The sequence below is a fragment of the Falco biarmicus genome, chromosome 5, assembly GCF_023638135.1.
Source record: "Falco biarmicus isolate bFalBia1 chromosome 5, bFalBia1.pri, whole genome shotgun sequence".
NCBI lineage: Eukaryota > Metazoa > Chordata > Aves > Falconiformes > Falconidae > Falco > Falco biarmicus.
Genome location: NC_079292.1, coordinates 74,911,654 through 74,933,263, shown reverse-complemented (window position 1 = coordinate 74,933,263; position 21,610 = coordinate 74,911,654). Strand labels below are relative to the sequence as shown.

At 44.9% G+C, this 21,610-nt stretch overlaps 1 protein-coding gene across 2 annotated transcripts; it reads right to left on the bottom strand.

The window, feature by feature from the left end:
* Window positions 1–13,557: 13,557 nt before the first annotated feature.
* KCNJ8 (potassium inwardly rectifying channel subfamily J member 8) lies at window positions 13,558–21,382 on the bottom strand. 2 transcript variants are annotated; one of them, XM_056341260.1, is made up of 3 exons: window positions 21,252–21,382; window positions 20,129–20,567; window positions 13,558–16,417 (listed from the first exon to the last, which is right to left on the bottom strand). In XM_056341260.1, exons 2-3 carry the CDS (start codon window positions 20,491–20,493, stop codon window positions 15,517–15,519), a joined length of 1,266 nt encoding a protein of 421 aa, XP_056197235.1. In that variant the 5' UTR covers window positions 20,494–20,567; window positions 21,252–21,382; the 3' UTR covers window positions 13,558–15,516. The 2 variants fall into 2 exon arrangements, with proteins under 2 accessions (XP_056197235.1, XP_056197233.1); XM_056341258.1 differs by lacking the exon at window positions 21,252–21,382 and adding an exon at window positions 20,823–21,122.
* Between the last annotated feature and the right edge of the window lie 228 nt (window positions 21,383–21,610).

Sequence of the window (21,610 nt, the reverse complement as noted above, 5' to 3'; positions counted from 1 at the left end):
CAGTAGTCCATGCTGAATGTCTCTCAGAAGGCTGTATTGGAAGGCAGAGCTACTAGCCAGCACCCTCTGGCCGATGTGGGGACCAAGACTGCCCCAGGAGCTAGTGTGTGACAGGAAAGTCTCTTGCTGTACAGATAGGTGAGGAGACGCTAGTCTGGTTGCCTCATGTCATGCTGGAGAAAGAAGAAGCTGACAGGCAGAATGAGCTGCAAGCCAGACCACAGGTCTACCGTGAGCTTGCAGCTGTGCAAACATCAGCCTGTGCTCACTGACTTTCATGAGCACAGACTGCATACGTACACAAACCCTTTGATCCAAGGCTTCAGGCCAGCCAGGACGTAATACGGTTTGCATTTGGTCAGGGCCAGATTCAGAACTGGTTAAGCAGAGATGATCCATGGGCTTAGGCAGGCCAGCTTGCACAATCTGAAGATCTCCCGTGCAAATCCAGAATAATTCTGGTAACTTCTGCAGAGTTGCTCAGGAGACACACACGCAGTTGAGGCCAGGATCTGTTACACTTAATTAAATAAATAAAGGTTAAATATCCTGGAAGATCCATTTTCCAGTGTCCTTAACCTTGTCTTTGCTGGTGACCTCCTTATTTATTTATTTACTTATTTTCAAACTGAGCTTTTCATGGCCATTGACATAAATTTTCCAGCTTTTCTAATACAGAACATCTGTGGTCCCTATGCAGTGTCCTCTATAGGTCATGGGAAAGCTTTATCTTCCTAATAAGCTCCATTTCTCTATATATTCAAGCCCAATTGACAGGGCCAAGTGTGTTTATAAATAAATATTGCCTTGTAATGACCGTTTCCGTGTGTCCCAGAGGAATAGAGATTTAGTCCTTTTGAGCTGGCCAGCTGCCTCCTTTGTAACAGTGAGAACAGTTTTACCCTCTCTGGTTAGCATTTGATTTATGTGGAAATGAACTCCCCAAGGTGACAGGACAGCGATGCTGAAGAATGCAATGCTCCCAGCTACCCTTAGTAGTCAGGGAAATTTGTTCATCCATCCACCATTTTTCTCTTCATCAAACAAAATGATGGACGTTTATTGAATATCTCTATTTGTCCCTGACCAGCTCTGTCTGCCTCAGCCAAACCAGGGACAAGAGCCTGAGGAAGGCAAGTGAGTTTCATTTGAATGGTACCCTTCAGTAAGAGGAATGCCTGGTGATGTAGGACACTGCTAAGTTATGGAACAATGTATTTGCTGGGAAATTCAGAGAACGGATTGCAAAAATGTCTGGTGAATGATTGGACCTTCTTGCTGATGAGTGCAACAAGAAATGTGCTGCCATATGCCTTCTCTTCTGCATGAAGCATGATCTAATAGTTCCTTTTCACTCAAGGATGACATGCTGTCTCAGTGGCTTATTTCATAATACTGTTTTATCAGAGAGAATATGTTGTTTCTTACCTGAGTCTTGATCTGCTCTGTGTCCTTTTCCATCCAGGCAGTGGTGCAGCAGAGATCAGGATCCCTCTTTTAAAGGCTTTCAGAAGAAATCCATTGCAGTGTTTAGATGACTGACATACAGGACTACTGCAGCATATCTGTTAATCTTCACTGCTTACACTGTTCCTTTAGCTACACATATGCATGTGTTTATGCAGATACATACACACAGAGTAAAGAATGTTTATTCTAATTTTCCACTCTCACAAAACTTTTTGTGTGTGGAAAGGAATGAATGTTTGTAGACTTCTGTGATTTGCTTTCTTGTAAACTGTCCGGGTGGTTAAACCACAACACAAAGCCATTCTGATAAACAGCCTCTAGGCTTGATCACTAATGAGAATTGATTCCTATGGCTATAATTTCATCCTATCTCATAGTCTGTTAGAAATAGTTTGGCCGTTGCAGTTGATGTGATAAACATTTCCAGCAAGATTTGGCATGAATCCAGCAAAAGATGCCACTGAGAGAAAGACAAGTGTAAAGCATCTCTGTCTCAACTCCTGTGATTCCTTGATTTCAGGTAGAAACAAAAGTATGAGAAGTCCCACAGTAGTGTCTCGCCATGACGTTAAAATCTGGGTTAAGTATTTTTTTTTTTTTTTTTAAAAAAGTCTACCGTCTTCAGTCAAATTTCAGGCCACAAATATTAAGAATGAATAGCATTTTGGGAGTGATCAAACATTTGTATCCCAGTGAGAAATAAACCCCAAGCCCCCTGACCCTGGAAACCTGAAGAGTGAAAGAGATAAGATATGAAATTTAAACCTTACCTCCCCTCTCTTCTCACAGCCTATGGCTTTTCAATTGTATTTGATTACTAATACTTCTTGGAATTCAGTTGCATCTCTGATTTTTTTTTTTTTTTGCCAGGCTGATCACCAGAGAAGACTGCCAGCACTGGGTCACTGTGGTGTGTGGCCTCCAGAGGAAGGGTGAGCTAAGCCAGGCTGCGCTCCAGACCAGGAGCTCCTGCCTGACACTGAGTTGCCCACATGGGGACAATAAGTGGGAGAGGACAGGGCTGACAATAATCAAAGGAAAAGAGGGGGTGTGCATGTGTATGTGGGGTTAACCAAAACTTAGCACTAGACTGAGGAAAGAAAAGTAATTTTCCAGACTTTATTTTATTATAAAGAGAAAACAAAGAAATATCCTTCTCCTTACTATGCTGAGGTTTAGCACTCAGTAAAGAAAAGTTATATCAAAATAGGGCATCTATTTTGGGTGTCTAGGTGTTTCTCCATTTTTGTGATCCAAAATCCAGTTTTGGCTATGCATGAAGGACTAGACAGAGCCTCCCTTTCCTGTACTCCGGAACGTGTTCTAGGGGAGAATTCAGCAGTAAACCAGTTCCTATGAATTGAGTTATCAGAACCTTATAATGTTTTCCAATTCCTTTCACGTAATAGTAGGTGTTAGAAGGTGATGTGCGCACTGCAACTTGGTTTTGATACTGATGAGCTTTTGGATTGCAATCCTGGATCTTCTGTTCTAAATAGCAAAGAAAAAGCCCTATCAGCAGTAAAAGAATAGGAAACAGTGTTTGTAGATATTTAATTTCAGGTTTATGAACTAAATAAAAACCAAACCAAACCAAGTACACCCCCAAAAAGTGCAATTGATCTATTACTACTGGTTTCTGTTCAGTGTTTTGTTATGTAAAGCATGTGATGGCCTTGCTTTCTGCCAGTGGGAAAATCTGAGAAGAAATGTGTCCCTCGCTTCCTCTGGGAAGGCTCAGTACCCTGGAGATGCTTCTTGCTTGACATTTTGTTTCCCAAGTGATTACTGGGCCTTTGCTCAGATGAGAGAAGTAATTTTTCTTTCCCTGACTACGACTAGTACATGTAATTATGTAATTGTAAGGCTCTTTCCTTTATGCTTATGGCAAAACTGGCTCGTGACAGTGGATGTGCAGGGGTTTGTCCTCCCAGTGCTTTTCTGAGGAAGACGGAGCTGGGCTGGGCTACTTCAGCTGCGTGATGGTAGCAGTAGCACGGTGAGCTCAGGAGATGCCAGCTCAGTACTGGACCATTGTCCATCCCTGCTTTCACACATTCTCCCACAGGGAACTTGGGGGCCAGAGCCAACAGACTTGAATGCAAACCAGGGCAGCACCCGTGGCATAAGGGGTCAGTTTATGCCTTCTGTAACTATGGTGTACTCACTATGTCATTGAACCAGGAACAAACTGCTTTGTTTATAAAAGGCAAACAGATTTGCTCTGTCTTCGGGAAATATAGCATAGTTAAGTGTGAATAATACTTGTAAAACACATTGGAATTGCGTCTGGAAAACTTGAAGTCCTCCTCAGAAGACCACATTATGCCAATCAGGAGGTAGAATTAGAAAGATTCAGATTACATTCAGATTATGTCAGAACTAATCACAAATTTTAGCTAAACTGAACCTTTACTTTCTACTTGATACAGTTTTCTGATATGAGCTGCTTGCAGTCACAGTATTTGGGAGGTACTTAGCAGACTCACAGGAAGGACAGATCTAATAAATGCACACAGGTGATGTAAACAGTGTACCTAATTTTTTTTCATTGTACAGTTTTCACATCTGTCATTTCAAACAGCACCAGTCTACCCTGCAGTGCCTGGAATTCTGTCTTTACCAAAAAGGAGACAACTCTTTCAAAACCAGTACTGAACTGTGAGACATAAAATAGGGAAACCCAAATCTTGTTCGCTTACTTGCTTACAGATGTATTTTTTTTCATTATTAATTGAGGTCCTGTCACTACATAATCTTCCTTTTTTAACCAGAAACTTACAAAACAACAGCACGCTGCTGCCATACGGAAGGGGCAGCTAGAACCTTACTGCCATTTTCTTTTCCAGCAGAGGTTGCACTGAAATGTCTAAACAAAGATGCTTGTGTTCATATGTAAGTTTAGCGTTAACTCCCTGGGGCTGGAAGGCACACACCCACGCTGCCTGGGAAGGGCTGCTTCAGGATTGGGAAAACTCCCTTGCTAGAAAGATTTATGCTTTGGAGATCCTGCCACTTTTCACTTTGAGTTCTCTTCCTGCCTGAACTGCGGACTCTTAAGCATATATTTAAGTTCAGAGGCTTCCTCGAGAGTCCTCCTAATTTGGAGTGGACTTAAAGCAAGTGTACAGAGATTGCTGAACTGTTTAGGATTTCAGAGGTGCTCAGGGATTTCTATCTCAGTGGGTAAAAGCATCCTCAGTGTTTTAATTATGTTCATATGTATTCATATTAGCAGACAACACTCTGTAGTTCACACTTTATTAGGTACCTATGTCTTATCATGTCCTGCCCAGCACAGCAACTGTAATCTGGTACTTGTAGATCTTCCTTTCAGAAATCTTTGATCTGAAATAAACCAAAATCACATTTTTTTACTAAAAAGAGTAGTACATTTAGGAAGAAGTGTTTTCAAAACTGTGAACAGCTGACATGCGCTTCTGCTTTCCTTAAAAGCCACCCATCCCTTGACTTCTTCAGTGCATTCCCACATTAGCTTGGTTCCCTGGAGGAGCTGTCTTCTCCTCCCTTGGATGATGTGTTCCTTCAAATCTGCTGTGGCAGTTTTGTCTTCGGTATCGCTAGACTCCTTGCCCTGTCATCATCTTTGCAATAATCCATGTGTGCTGAAGATGGCTTGTCCTACCATTCTTGGGTTTTGTCTTTCTTTTGCCGCACAGCCCTTTGTTGAGCTGATTCACCATAGTGGCACAGCTGGCACTGTAGGAACTGTTTCAGCATTCACTATCCACTGTTTATCACAAAGAATCCAGGTTGTTCCTGCACAGTCAGAAGGCACAAGGGACTATTCTGGTTTACAGTGCGTGCAAGACCCTTACATGCAATAATCAATTGTTTAGCAAGAGGAAAAGCAAAAGCCATGGAAAGGAATCAGGAATCTGGTTTGCCTCTCATAGTTCTTTGAACTGTGCTCTGGCAGCTCCAGACAAGCCTTCCCCAGGGGGGACATTAGCCACATGTGCTTTGAGAGCAAGAAGATCCAGGGCTGATCCTTGCTGTTGCTGTGAATTTCGCATGGCCGCGGCGTGCAATGCAGCTGGAAGTGACTCCCTGCCTGATGCGGCCGGGAAGACACGTAGCTGTGTGGTCACTACCCCATTTTGTGACTGAAAGTGTATGTCCTACACATGGTGTGTGCAGCTCCCCATATGGTATCATTGGTGGCTGTGGGTGCTCGTGGAGCTCCCTGGGGCTGTGAGTGGGTACAGAGGGTAAGTGTTAGCCTTTCAAAACACAGATCTCTGAATGAAACCATTTGTTAAGCCTGCCCTGTCTTTGCTAATAAATGTTTCCCCCCTTGGAAGGTACATTTGTACCCTCTTTTGTGTGCATGCCATGACTGATGTCCATATTTATGGCAATTTTACTGAGTTAAACCACCACAGCCTCTTGATGATTTCATGTGCCAGGGCAAGTTTATCAAAGGGAGGTCTGAAATCTCTTTTTACTAAAACAACCCTTCCTTTTTCACAAAAAAACCTTCAGGAACAAAAAATAAATGATCTTTGTATGTGTATTTGCACACACACTTGTACATGCACACGTTTTTCCATTACAATTTAGTTCCTCTGTGCAATTCTCCAAATGACATTCCTGAAGTACTCATATGAAATGCTTGGAAATCCTAATAGGGCAAGAAAAAGAAGTTTCACTTACAACTGTTCTGCCCCATTTTCTGTCCAGATGGCACACTGGCATGTAGCAGCCTTCCTCCACTGCTGCATGCATATGTAAGTCAAGTTGAAAACTTTAGAGAGGGAAGTGGTCACGTGAAACTCTCTTGAGACACTTGACAGAAATCTAAACCAACACATTGCAAAGAGTTACAAACAAAAATCAGTCTCAAAAGCAGTGCTTCTCCTGTGACATCATGTCACATTAATCACTGCTAGGTTGCCCTAATAAGGATGAAAATTCCCCCTTCACAGCCTGTTCTTCCAAACAAAAAATGCATCTTCTGCTCTGCCGGACCTTCCTTAATGTCTGCCAGAACAGATGGAGCTGGTAGCTTTGCTCAAAGGTCAATGCATTAGTCGAGGCTCTGGAGGGAAGTCCATCAAAGTGATGGTCTTTTCCACCCTAAAGCACATGCACGTGTGTGTGTGTGTGTGTGTGTCTCTGAGACATGAGGGTTTGACACATATGTATAATTTGTGTGTGCGTGACCAGAGACTAAGCTTTAAATGGAATCATCTGGATGGAAAACTAAAGTAACAATAATCTGGAGCATTGCTACTGTCAAATCTGGCAGTGCAAACACTTACCTCTTTATATAAATTTATATCCACACACACACGTATTTATGTGAATATCGAGTTTAAACAAGCTTTTCTCCTTTGATTTGACAGTGTACACAAGGAGAACTTAAGTTTAAGGAATTAACTGATGAATTAATAGTCCTGTGCTTGAAGTGGAATAGGAAAGAATATATTGGCATCCACATATGTAGCATGTTGGAAGCACATACGGAGTTACCGCTGGTTGCTAGCTGTGTGATTTGTGGTGAATTGCAAGCACAGTGCAAGGTGTGGCTACCTACTTCAGATGATCTTTCTGTTTTGTGGACACCATTAGCAGCCTCTCAGTGAGTGAGTGTTCAGATATTGACATTTGAAAGAGAAAGATGTGGTTGACTTAGTCTATAGGTTTCCATGCCGAAATATTATGCTTGTTCGTGTCTCTGTATGGTCTCACTTTAACATCTCCGTCATTCCACCTCTGCTTTGATGACTGTTCCATTGACCATTCAGTGTATGGTCAGGAAATCTGTATTTTAGTCATCTTAATTTCTCATTTCTCTGGTTTTATGCCTTTACCTCTAGTAATTTATATGACTGAAGTACATTAGCCCTGGACCTTCTCCAACTCCCCTGAAAGCAATGTATAGCACAGCCCTTTGCATTTTAAATGTAGGATTTTCCATTACTTATAAACATGAGAGGTTTTAAGCTATTGTGATGAAATGTTTCAGGGGTTTGTGTATGATTTTGGTTGCACTGTTTCCAAGTTTAATTAAACAGTGGTGAAACATTTGTTAGGACTGAAGCAAGGAAAAAAACCACCCAGAAGATGGCCCGTTTTGCCTGGAGCTTTCCTTGACAGAAGGAGCGCAAGTAAGGGTCATGTGGCTCCACTGGTGGCAGCTGCTTTGTGGCCTTATGTGGTCATTTTACTACTCCTGCTTTAATTCTGTGAATGTTTTATGGGTGACATACCTAGGCTTTCTCTGTCATCCTAGCGTTCATAACTAAGTCTGTGACTAAACAAAGTACTTGAGCGTTAACGTGAAGTCCTGTGCAAGTTAAACCTGGCCAACAGACAGCAAGGGTGTAGATACACAACACACAGTATGGTCAATGTTACCGCGCCCGTGCCCCGAAGGGAAGGATGGCAAACCTCTTACTCCACATTAATGCTTTTGCAGGAATTGTCTGGCCTCAGTGAAACCGGTGAAACTTTGCTACTCAAGCAAAAAAAACCCCACAGTTTTAGTATTGGACATAGCCTTATGTGCTCAGTGATGGGACAGCTGTCCTTCAAAATCGAGCACAAGTTGAATTGTAGTGCTGAGCTGGACCTCAGCAGTAAATGTAGTCATGCCCAGCTATATGTTTTCTTGGAATCATTCCTCAAGACGAACCATAATAAATCGGATTGTGGAAGGCTTGCTTTTTTTTAATTCCTGACAAAGGAAATACTGAAAAACTTGGCCTCAGTCACATAGTTTACTACAACCATCACAGAAACATGATGCAATATCATAAGCAATTTTGTTGTATTCGAGCAGTTGATCAAAACGTAAACTTACTCTTTGCTCATTGCCTGTTACTTTTAATCTTTAACCAGAATATCTGAATTGATACTTGAACAGATTATTGTCTCTGAAGGAAAAAACCCCATGACTGATAATGACATACTTGATAGCAACATAAACTGAAGGTTACTCATGCTTTTAAAATTAGGTTAAATTAAATATTTCAAGAAGCACATTCAGACTTGTATTCCATTTTTCATGTTGATGTATAGACAGTACAAAGGGGCTGATTATAAGGAGAGCTTCAGTTCAGAAATCTTACTACTCTCTTAATTTAACACAAAAAATTTAGACAATATGGTGAGATTTTGCATGTGGAAAAAATAGCACATTACAAACAATTTGATCTGGTTGGCCAGGACTAGTATCTGTTTATAACATGATTTAAAACACTAGCTAAGGCTGAGGATAGAACATCCGTTAGTTTTTGATGTATTTTTGAAGTGCTGTGAGATGCAAAGCTGGCCACCCAGGGGGCTAGCAATTGTCACTTGCTCTTCTTCAGACTCAGCAGAGTTTCTTTTACTGGGTGTTGCAACCCCTCATTTTGCTGATGTCCTGCCCTTGACTGAATCTGAAACATGTGACAGCCAGCAGAAGCCACCCCTTTTTGACAGACCAACCCGGATCACCCAGAATCAAAGATCTAACATCAAAAAATATACCCTGAAGGATAAAAAGCTGGGCCAGGGAAGGATGCAATTAATTTCCGTGGCTATTGTGGTTACAAAAAACACGCTTGAGGAGAGCAGTGATGTTCCCTGGGTGAGGAAGACACTGAGCCCCAGACCGCGACAGCCCTTTGCAGTCACTCCAGTGCTATTCCTCAATTTAATGAGCTTTGCAGTAGACCTCAGTCTATAAACTCAAAAACTATAATTTCCCTTTGGCCCACACAGAAGCTGGCATTCTCATCCTTGCTACTAAGCCAAAATTTAACAACCGGAGGAAGTAAACTCCTGTAATGATAAGGTACACTAATTTTCACAAATTATCCCTAGGGACATTTGTCAGTACTGTTTGAAGGATCTGTAATTAGCACTGAAATGCATTTGTCAAAATAAATCAACGATTTGGGGATGCCTAAGCCTGTAGGGTTTTTTTTCCCCCCATGTTTGTTTGTCTCCTCAGTGGGAGCTTAATTTAAAACTTTTGAATCAGAGGAAGCCTTTCTCTTGACTAAAATTAATTAACCCTCCCTGTTCATCAATTTGGAGTGCAGAAGGGACCATTAGATCATCCTGTCTGACCTCCTGAGCAGCACAGGCCATGACATCATGCACAGCTACTCCTGCACCGAGCCCAGAAAAGTGTGTTGAGACACATCCTCCAGAAAGCATGGCTGTGGGCAGAACTAATGTCTTCAGTTAGATCAACTCTTTTTTAGAGTAGAAGAAAGAAGTGTTAAACATCTGTTAAAGGTGAAGAGAAAATCCATCACTTTTTTGTTTGCCTCTCAAAATTGTTAACCTAAAAGTTAAAATTATTGGTAGCCATAACAAAAGTATGGGCAATGTTTTCCTTGAATGCATGGGTTTTATCTTTTTCACATTGTAGTATGTCTTAATGGTCCTAGCATATTCCCTTCACTGCTAACCAATAACTTATCAGTGGTCTGAAAGGAGAGTCCTCAGCCAGAAACCTACTGAACACAGTATTTTTAAGTATTTCTTTTAAACCAAGCCCCTTGGTGATATGTCCTGTCTATGAGTGCCTCAGTCTCAGTGGCTGTTTCTCTTGGACAGCACTGATCTCCTCTCTGCAGGCTAAATCTCTCTACACCATCCAATAAGGAATGTGGGAACATATTTTATTTTTACTGTCCAGTTATCACATGAGAAATCTTTTTTTTTTTCCAAGTTGAAAGAATTCTTAAGGGGAAGTAGGAAACATAATTCAGATAGACAGGGCTGAGAAGCATTATCAATATGCTAAAGGGTATCAGAAATTCTTGCCTATCAGCTTAAATTAGTCTGGATGTAATGTAAACATACATATATAGAAATATATTTTAGCATAAAAAGTTAACTCTCACCTGGCTATGCAAGCAACCCAGACTAGAAAATCAGGTTTAGAGAAGTCGGAATTTACTCCATCATTTTGTATTTCACTGCTATCCATCACACACAGCAAGAGTGTCTCCTATCAGCCTGACATGAAGCATGATACCTTCCTGTGAAGGACACCATCCAAAGCACCTGGAGAGCCACGCCACTTCCCAGTCTGCTCCTGGGGACAAGTCACCAACCCAGGGCACTGACACCATGGTCCTTGCTGCCTCCAGACCTGCATCCATGAGTCCCAGCATCACTCCCCATAAAGTCTGGTCACCACAGCGCCTGGAGTCAGCCACCACTCAGCCCACTGTGGATCTCCAGCATCATGTTTGGTGACTGCAAGCATCCAGAGACCAGGTTGATGCACATTTGTAGGATGCCATGCTGGGGCTAAAACCCCCTGTTGCTAATAGCAGCACAGGGCAAAAGTCTAGCAGGACATGATTTATGGCTTGATGGTGCCTTCCAAACCCCTATCAGTGTTTTGAAAATAGCAGGCTTCACAGAGAATACAATTTGTCAAAAATAATGAAAGCTTTGTTCCTTTCATTACATAATATCTAATGTTTTTCCCCCAGTCAAAGTCCCTTTCTGGTCTTGGACTAACTACTTTTTCAGCTTGCAGCAACAAGCATTTGCTATTAATAATGACTGGAGAGCTTGGAAACTGTTTTCACAAAATGTTCTCAATCTCTAGTTTGCAAGGAAAAAAAGATATGCAGAATTAGCCATGGTTTTTCAGTCAGCAAGAATTGTGTGTGCATTCCGCTTTACAGATGGAAAAGCAAAAGCATAGCTCATTGCCTAAACCTTATGCAATATAGATAAAGGTGCATGCTTTTGTGAAATATATTCAAAACGGTGGTAAAGTCCTGTGCCTCTGAAATGATCCAAGGCATGATGTTAGGGCAAAGGCTTATTGTATACATGAGATATTAACTAAATCTGAATATACTTCTGGCCCTCTTGCTGTACTTTTTTTTGGCATTTCTTGAGTAACCCAGAACATTTGGGTTTACCCTTCTGTGGATGGAACCAAGTGGTTGTATTCGCATGGGCAACCTGTGCCCATGAAGCAATACTCTAGGAGGGGAACTGTTTTACGAGGCCACAGTGATGTCAAGTGTTAGGGAGATGTTCAAAGCATGGCTTGCAGCAGGCTCTAGGGGGGTTTGGTACTCAGAGCAGGGTGCAGCTGTGTGCACTGGAGGGTGCCCAAGAGGAGAGCTTTGAGCAGACAGGAGTGTCATGGCCCTGCCGGGAGACCAGTGGTCATCTGAGCAGCTGTGGGGACCAGACGGGGTGCCCAGGGCACCCAAAATACGCTCAGTTATTGCTTGTTGAGTCATGATCCCGCTTCCATTAGCTTTTAATGCTTAGATGCCTATCCTGCTTGTATCTTTAGCAGCCCTGGACCAGCCTAGGCTTGAAAGGCCACCTTGCTGTCTTGCCAGAGGTGCAGACCACCTCAGCAGCCCTGCTCAGCTAGGTCACCCCCTCCAGCAGGCTGCCCTAAGCCCCCCATTGAGCCCGGTCTGGTTCGGCAGTGCTGTCCTCCACACCATGAGCATCAAGGGCTTCTCCATGGAGCCAGAGTTTTTGGGCTCTGGTCAGCACTCCATGACCGCAGGTTGCACATCCCGGCAAGGCTTGGCTGCAGCTGGGGATCTCCAGTGGCTGGCTTTGCTGTGGGGTTTGAGGGCATTGCCTTGGGCAGCAGAGAAAAAAAAGCCCTCGTGTTTGTGGTCTGCCAGGCCTCCTGCAGAGACCTGATCTACCCGTCCTGCTCAGGGTGCGCCTGTGCCAGGGTCCTGCCTCTGTCCCTGGCTCGCACTAGATGTTTCAAAAGAGAGCACAAGAAATCCTGAAGGTGACAGCTACAGAATAACCTGCCAACTGGGGATGTTTCCTCCAAATCCTATTACTCAGAGCTTGGCTTTGGTGCTGGAGCATTAAGCTTTATATCCCTTGTATGTATGCACTGTCTGTGTTGGTTTGCTCTCTATGTCCCCACCACCGTAACTGAGTCTTCTGGGTGTCCAAAGAGAGGACAAGGGGTCTCACTGCCACTTTTTTGTTTAAAATAGAGAAGTCCTTTAAGTTAAGACTAGAAAGAGAAAATACAGTGTAGTCCCAGATATTATTGCTCCCCTGAAAAGATTTTATAACCACCTTCCTATTTTTAGGAAATAATTTTGCTCCTCAGCGACATCTGCCTGGTAGGCTGTTCAAAGAGCCAAAGCATATTAAATGCACAGAATAAGTTAGGTTGGATAATGTAGTTCCAGTTACACCATGTTACAGGGGGATGGGAATAGTAGGGGTACAAATAAGTGTGAAGAGACAGCAGTCAGATGGTGCTTACACATTATTGCTTCTAATTTTTTAACTTATTACCAATGTGAGAGATGGACGGTTAAATGCCAGCATGAACTGTCAGCAATATTTGGTAGAAAACTCAGCTGTCATTCTTAATGTGGCAGGTACTTTAAACACAGAAAACTTCAAATTTTAAAAAAGCCCCTTTCATCTGATAAAGTTGCCAGGGAGAATAAATAATTAAACATACTGAACTATGGTGCTGACACCTTAGCCCCTCTCAGCAGGCATGATGCTGCAAAGCTGGGTCTGAAACCCATCCTTCGATGAGGAGCACGGTTCCCAGCCCCAAAAGCTCTCTGCCACTCACCAAGGCTAGCCGGGTGGCTTTACCCGGGCTGCTTCTGCCACCAGCCTCTTCCAGGACTGCGAAACCTGCTCAAGAAAGGGGCTTTGCACTAAGGGGTTTTCTGCAAGGAGCAGGAGCACAGCACATATGAACATGACATTCATGACACCAAGGGTCTGCCTTGTGTATCCATTCAGCATCCTTGCATATAACCAAGATGTCTTAGTGTTATCTCAAAATACCAATATCCTTCTAAATGGTCTTACAGGAAAGAGAGTACCTTGGCTGTAAAGCAGAGAGAGGGATGAAGGCAAAATATAAACTGGAAGGAAGAATGTACTTAAGGAGAAAATGAGAAAATGGTTGTGGGTAAAAAGAATCTCAGCTGAAATACTGAGAGAGTATTGACAGAATACAAAATTATTACTCAAGAGGACTGGCATACAAGAAGGACTAAGAGTATAGAGGAATGAATGGAGAATACAAAAGGAAAAAGGGAAAGAAACAGGGAAAAATCAGAGATGAAATCATTATTGTCAATTTTTATTTTGTAGAAAATACTTTTGTACAGCATCTGACTTATCCATATATCAAACAGACAGCCACAGAGAAATTCACAGCCCTGGAAACAGAGGCCAGAGACAAACTGTATATGCTTCTCTCTGACTCTTCTTGGAAGCTACAGATGTTCATTGTTTGGACACACAATAGACAGATTAATATCTCCAGATGTTCACCATCCATCCTTCCAGAACAGTAATGGTCAGGCCAGGGAATGAGTGCTTTTAGTAGAAACTGTTTCTGTTACTGCTTCAGATGAAGTATTTTGTCAGTGTTTATGTTCTGGAGAGCACCTGCTCCAAAGGTAGAGAGCCTACGCTACAGAGCAATGCCCCTCCATGCCACCACCCAGCACTGCACAAAGCCTGCACACCATCCATGTAAGTGCTGAAGGCCTGACTTCCAAGGAGAACGAGGATCCAGCATTGCTTTTGACTATTTTACCTGATAGGAATAAACGAATTTTTAAAATCGCAGAAGTATTTAAGTGGTTGAGTGGCTCAGAGAGTCAGTACAAGGACAGGACTTCTCTTGAGCCACAGACATACTAAGACAACTTCTGCAAGAAATTTGAACAGAAATTTCTCCATTATTAGACTTCTTATTCACAGAGGGAAAAAGCATGCATCAATTTAGCATTACCAAATGTGACCACCAAATTAGTTGTCATTAATTTATTCTTGTAGAAAAGCTTGTGATGACATTTTTGGGAAGGCTGTAGGTAACAAATGCCCATTTTAACTTGAAGAGAAAAGCTTCTTACCACCAATTCTCAATGCCATACTATATAAAAACAAAGGCGAGGCACTGCTGAAAAATAGTAATTCAGCAGCAGGACCCAAGTCCCCCTGAAAATTATTCAGATAGTTTTGAAAATACTATCTTTAGTATTATTGGCATGGTTCCCTCTCATTCTCATTCATGAATTCCCACTGGCAAAAAGTAACCTTCTGCTGAAGCCATTGGCCTTAGTCCTATGAAAAGTACCATAAGTGAGGGAAGCGCACTTGTTGCCTTCAGTGTATGAACCTGTAAGACAAAAAACCCACGGGATTTGGTCTTCCACCGATAGGAAGAGGATAGTAAAGAGGTGTGTGCTTTTTCTACCTTGAATAATTTCAGTGAAATGGATGCCCAGGTGGCAGCCAGGAGGGCTTGAGCTTCTCGGCTTGGGCTACAGCTGCATGGCAGATGCGTGCTGTCCTGCCGCAGAGTACCTCGCCCTGAGAAGAGCAGTGCTCTGCAAGAGGCCGTGCTGTTCCACTGGCTTTTCTGCTGCTGGTGCTCAGAGCAACACTAGTTTTCCTACAGGATGGTCAGGCCACTTCAGCTGACCTGAATCTGCTCTCAAAATGCCTTTGCCTTAAACCAATGGAAAGAAAAGGTCTGGAAAAGTGAAGGTAAAATACTGGCTCTTCTGCAGTGAAATTGTTGAGGAATTTAGCTACTCCTTTCAAGAGAACAAGGAATTCATCCCAAAAAGATTGATATCCAAATATCCCGCGCAAAATCTGTGGGATCTGTTGTATGCAGCAGTTTTGAAAATGCACTCACTTCTGCCTGCAGGTGGGTAACCCCTGAATTTTGTGACAGCCAGCAGAAGATAAGAAAGAGAGCCTTGATAGGAACAATACAATTAAAAAAAATCAGCATGCCATTAAAACAAGTATAAATACACATTATATTACATGAGTGAACGGTGTTTTCTTTAGTGTACGTGACATTTCTTATTAATTCATACACTAAGTGCTAAAGTGTTTCCTAATGCCATTAGGTGGTGCTTTCAGTAAGCAGTAGAATAAATAGTTCTTGCACGGTTCTTTCCTGTGTCATCTTCTCATGTTCTTAAGTAAGAGAAAATTTAAACAAAACACCACGGGTGCCTCCTCCTTCTGAAGCCCACCAACCTTGCACAAAGCCATGTATCATGTTTCTGAGGCACTCTGGCTCCCCTCAGGCGTGATGAACTGCACTTTGGGCACGATGAGGGAGGGATTGGTTCTTCGCATGGAGTTGCTCCTCCGAATGGAGTTGTTTCTCCTCATGGAGTTGCGTTTCCTCAGGGAGTTTTGGTGGGACAGCTCGCTCTTCTGCAGGGTCTGGATGAGAATAGACGGCTTCTCATCTAGCTCTCGAGCGCTGCAACGCGGCGCTGCCACTTTGACAGTGTTGCCAAATTTGGAGTAGTCGACTGCGTACACGCCTTCCTCTTCCGTGACAATGGGCACAAAGCGGTGACCCCACAGGATCTCCTCTGCTATGTAGGAGGTTCTTGCCTGTGTCGTGATGCCAGTGGTTTCTACGACTCCTTCAAGTATCACGATGAGCTCCAGGTCCTGGAGCGCCAGGTCAGTAGCGGAGATATCGTAAAGAGGACTCCGCTTGTCTATGACATGACAAATGATTAAGGGAGCCACAAGGAAAATATTGTTGCTTTCAATGGGGTTATCTACAGGGATATCTACTTGGTGAATGGGTATGACTTCTCCTTCGGGGGTTGTAGTCTTCCTCACAACCTGGATTCTCACCGAGGCACTAATGATCATGCTCTTCCTCAGGTCTCCCACTCGAAACATGAAGCAAAGTTTGCCATTTCGAACTGCAATGACCGCCTGCCGGCTGAAAATCAAGGTCTCAGCCCGCCGGTGAGCTTGTGCAGTTTTCATGAATATGCAGCCCAGCATGACAGCATTGATGATCAGACCCACAATGTTCTGCAGGATCAAGACGGTAATGGCCAAGGGACACTCTTCTGTCATCATCCTGCCCCCAAAACCAATGGTCACCTGAACTTCAATGGAGAAGAGGAAAGCGGAGGTGAAAGACCTGGAGAAGAAGATTGCACAAAGTTAACCCCAAGGACATCGAACACAATGTGAAGCTATTAACATATACTTTCTAGAAACAAACTTAAGGACTTATTTGTACAGTCCTGGTACACTTAAGCCTTGTGTTAACACCAGCAAAAGCATTGCATGTTTGGTGACCCTGGTTTTGTACAGTCGTTGCAATATCTGATGGTGACAGGGAAGACCTCAGAGCCTGAGCTCCTAAAAGACCATCTGTAACACTAGGTGACCCTGGGAAGCTCACTAGATCCTCTGTTCAGGAACACATGCTGCCCACTCTGTTAGTCAATAGTGCTGTAACACCTGGGCTTTCCACCTTCTTCATCCCATGAAGCTCTTGGTGGAGAGTGGTGGTTTTGGCTATAGTGAGCAACCAGCTGGCACACTTGAGATTCTTCCACCAGCCTGTGCAGGGAAAGGAAACAGGGAAAATTGCAGCATTTTACTCATACTGCCTGAGTCATGACCTCCTTTAGCGGAAAGGGAACACTCCCAGATTCGTGACACTTCCCAAACCCCCATGTCCCCTGTGCACATCCTGGCTGGAGGACAACGCTGTGACCCAGGGTTTGGGTTTAGCTTACTGATGCGTGAGCTAACTGGAAAATTTCAACACAGAAGTGGGTTGTAGAAGTGTGGGTTAAGTTAAACGTCCCTGAAATGTTATAGTGCTGGACATCAGAGGATGCTGTGCACAAACTCTCCAAAGTACGCTATTTATAGCAGTCCACAGTGCCATACCCCTTGCATATACCAGGGTCTTTAATTTCCTTTGATACATTCTTCACCAAAGTCTCTTACGTCTAAAGCCAGTACCTTGGGGTTTGTCTGGTAGATTTGCAGCACATTGGGTGTCATGAACTAATATCACAGTCACTCTTTTAACACAGTGCAATCCACCAACATTGAAGCATCGCGATACTCAACGTGGCTTTACTTATGGAAAATATTTTCTGCCCATAAAGATGGTTCTAAACCATTCATTTGGTTTAGTTTGCTTTTCAATTAATCTCCTTTTAAATAATTGTTTTCTTTTTTTCCCCTAACCGTATTTTCAGTGAAACTGGGGTCATGAGGAGACATTAAAATAGCATAGGCAATATCAACAATAATTTTTTACTAGAATGAGAAAATTAATCTTTCAGAAAATCAGCCAGTCTCTTCAGAGATCTCTTTGAAAGAACTTTGTTTTTCTTTTGCCTTTTCTATTTTTTTAATCTTTGGCAGATTCCCTTGTATTAAGTGCTTTATTTTTGCATTTCACTCTGAAAAAATCAGGGACAAAGAAGTTAATTAATAGAATCCATGGAAAGATTTCTTATGTTTGTGAATATTTAGTTACATGCAGAATGAAGCTTAATTCAACTTAAAGCTCTATGGAGTAAATATTCTGATTTCCCTTAACAGTACTCCTTAAAAAAAAAAACAAAAAAGAGAATTCACCTTCTTACAGTGGAAGTAACTGAAGCAGCAAGTTTTTACAGCATTTTGATCATGTGAAGAGGGAGCCAGGAACTCCAAATCACACTATTCCCAGGTCCTTCCCCTTAGAGCTGCGTAAGAGTTTCCCTCTCTGGATAATGTTTGCTTTCTGCAGCAAAGAGCTGTGAGACTTAGGAATTTCTGTAGTACTTTGAAAAATTAAAGTGCTGTGCAAGCTCTAGGCACTGGTTAAAATTTCCAAAACCTGGTTTCCTGTAATACTGTAATAGCACCTACCCAAGAAAGCTCTCCTGAAATATCTGTGAGCCTAAATTCCAGGAAAGAAGGTTAAAAATTCTTTATCATTATTTGGGGAATTGCAATATTAAATATATTTTACATCCAACAACTCACCATTCTTAAAAATGTCAGCAATCATATTACTATTTCATGACTTTGTCCAACGTGGTAGCAAGATTTAATGGGATGAAGTATTTCACTATTAAGGGAAAAGATTTTCCATGGCTTGGACATGGACACTTGAGCAGCTGTTGGCTGAAGCATCTCAGGTACTTGCACGAGGGAGCGATGTGTGTTCTTTGTCATGAGCTAAACCAGAAAGTTGCTTTGATTCATTTGCTCTGTGCTCTTCCACACTCCTTCAGGCTGTCCTCGCAGCAGAGGTGAGGAGCCATCCTGGAAGAGCTGCCGGCGTGGGGCTGCCACAGCTGGGGCTATGGGGAGGGAGCGAAGGGCAGAGCCGTGGCTGTGGTTCCGCCTCGTCCCAGTGGCACGAAGCCCTCAGTGACCAGCTCAGTCTCTGCGGGGTAGCCCAGAAACCCCATGGGGAGCCCCCTGGGGTGGGCCAAGCCAAGGGGGCCACCAGTCAAACAAAGGGATGCTGCCCTGGCTGCCCCTGAAATGTTGGCAGGGTGTAGCTCCACTAATTTGGGTTGGACAAACCCCACAAATCCCAGAAATGCTGGAGGTGACACCCCAGTGGGTGCAAGCTGGGTCATGACGTCTCATTTCAGGGCGATCGCTTGTGGCCAGTTATTGGAAACAAAATAACAGCAACCTTCTGCCCCAGCCCCCCCAGCCTAATGAAGGTTAGCTTGGAAAAATCCCCATTTACTTTAGCCCAGACAATCCTCATTTAGCAAAAACGTGTCAAAACAAAGGGAGAATGAAACCTCTGCTCCCTCATGAGCCAGACACAATGTTCCATCAAACCTGGTGAGATGTCTCAAAGCTATGTGCAGGAGAAAGGAGGAAAGGGAAATGGATACTGTGATGTCTCAGCGGACCCTGCAGCTCCACTCTGCGCCCCCCTCGCCCCCTGCCCCAGTCCCTCACAGCGCTGCAGTGGGTAAAGGCAGTTGATCTGGGGTGGTCTGGTGGTACCAAATCAGGATTTTTCTGCTTAAAAACCTAGTGCTATAAAAAGGTATTTTACTGTTGAGATGGCAAAGCAATCTTACTGCTTACCCCACTCTCAGTTAACAAACACTCTTCTGTTCCATGTATGTGTATGTCAGTTTATCAGTGCCTTAAAAATTGTCGTGGCTTTGGGGATGGAGAGTGAAATATTTTAACAGGTGACTTTAATCTAGTAGTCCCTTAAGCTTTCACTGTCTGACACATCATGCACACTGTGAAAACTGTTCTTCTGTCAATCTGCTGGCGTATGGCTTCATGAAGGTGTTTTGAAGCACCCCCTATTTAGCTGTCTCACGAGAGTCATCTTGACAGACATCTAGTTTTGCCCTAAGCAGCACTCTTCTTGGTAGCCCTGCCTGACACGCATGGCCGATGCCCTGCCTGATGCCCATGGCCGATGCCCTGCCTCCTAGGCACCGCTCCTGGGGCGGCCACCTTTCGCTGGTGGTGGCGAGTGGCTCGCACCACGCTGAGGATGCTCCCACTGCCGTAGACAGTTACAATACATATAACACATACCCACGCTTGTAGCAGGCTCTTATCTCGACAGGCAAGGTATGTTACCCACAGAGTGTGGAGACACATGAAAAGCAGCAGGTCTCCCTCTTTCAGATCCTGTAAGGAATCAAAGAAATCTACAGTACAGTATTTTCCAAGCCCAGAAGGCCTGCTGAATTTACGTAATCTAGAGGAAAACACTGCACTTTTCAACTGTCTCAACCAAACACAAAGGTTCACGTAAATCAAAAGCTGCATTTTAGGCATCGGCAGCAAAACAGGCAGCTCTGTTCCCCACCCTTCCATCATCCCACCGACCGTACTTTACCTGACACATGTCACACATGGTGTCCACTTTGTGCTGTTGGTAGTGCTTTCTGTGCTTGGGTCCATGTCACCGTGGGCAAAAGCCACCAGCCACCACATCATGGCAAAGAGCAGCCAGCTGCACAGGAAGGACATAGTAAAGATGACCAGTGTGTGACGCCACTTCAGGTCCACCAAGGTGGTGAAAATGTCTTGCAGGAATCGCCCCTGCTCACGGATGTTCTTGTGTGCCAGGTTGCATGCCCCATTCTTGGCGATGAAGCGGGCTTTGCGTGGCCGGTCTCGGATGCGTGGCTTGCGCAGGTTCTCGGCAGCGATTCGTGCCAACACATACTCTTCAGGGATGATACTCTTCCGAGCCAACATCTTCCTGCCACCATAGTCCACTCAGCAAGAGGCGAAATGTGGGGTGCTCCTGTCTCCACAGGACTCACTCTATCCTGCAAAAAGAGAGAACCTGGTCAGATTTGTCACCTACGCGCTAGAGATAGGCACCCCCGACCAATAACCATGTCATTCAATGTCGCTGTATGACTACTTATTCTGCAGTGCCCTCCCTCTTTCAGACCATCATTTTTATACGAGCAACTGGTATCAGCTTGTGACAGAAACAGCAGGTGCTATTTCAACGCTCCTTGCAGGAAGGGAGGCTGCAGAACCCTCTTGCAAACTTGGTGTAAAGAAACGTGACGTACAACAGGTCAGTTCCTCAGGCTGTTTCTCCAGGAGGCAGCAGTGCCCAGGCGGGTACCGCAACGCGGAGCGCTAAGTTATTCGCATCCTTCAGGACCTGCAGCATCAGATGCCTCTGGCTGGGACCCGGGCTAGTCCGTGGAGAGGCCGGGGGGGCTCATTGCTCAGGGCTGCGGCCCCGCGGTGCGGGCGGGCGCCCCGCAGCGAGCCCCGTGCAGTGCCGCGCAGCATCGCACGGAGGAGCCGGGCGGGGGCCGGGGCTCCGCGGCGCAGGCGGCCGCGCTCCCCCGTGGCGGCTCCCCTCCCTTCCTCCCCTCCCCTCCCTCCCCTCCCTCCCGCCTTCCCTCCTGCCTTCCTTCCCGGGGTTAGGCGGGGAAACCCTCCCTTTATTCCCAAACTTTGTCCCCAAACGGGTGACAGAACAAACCTACGGAAAGCCCGCTTCCCCGCAGCTCCCCGCCGGCTGGCCCGTCCCACCGGGGGAGGGCCGGGGCCGCCTGAGCCCCCGCCGCTCCCAGGGACCCCCCGCCCCGGCCCGGGGCTCAGCCGGCCCGCGCCCCGCCGCCCCCCGCCCCCAGCCCGCCGCCGCTTACCGCAGCGCGGGGCGGGCCGGGGCTCGGCGGGGGCCGCTGCGGGGCTGGGCGGCGGGGGCGGCGGGCAGGGCAGCCCGGCGGGGCCGGGGCGGTGCGGGCACAGGCACCGGCACACGCACGCTGCCTGGCGGGGCGCGGCAGGGCGGCCGGCGGGGCTGCAGGCTGGGGCCAGCGAGCCGAGGGGGCGGCGAGGTGCT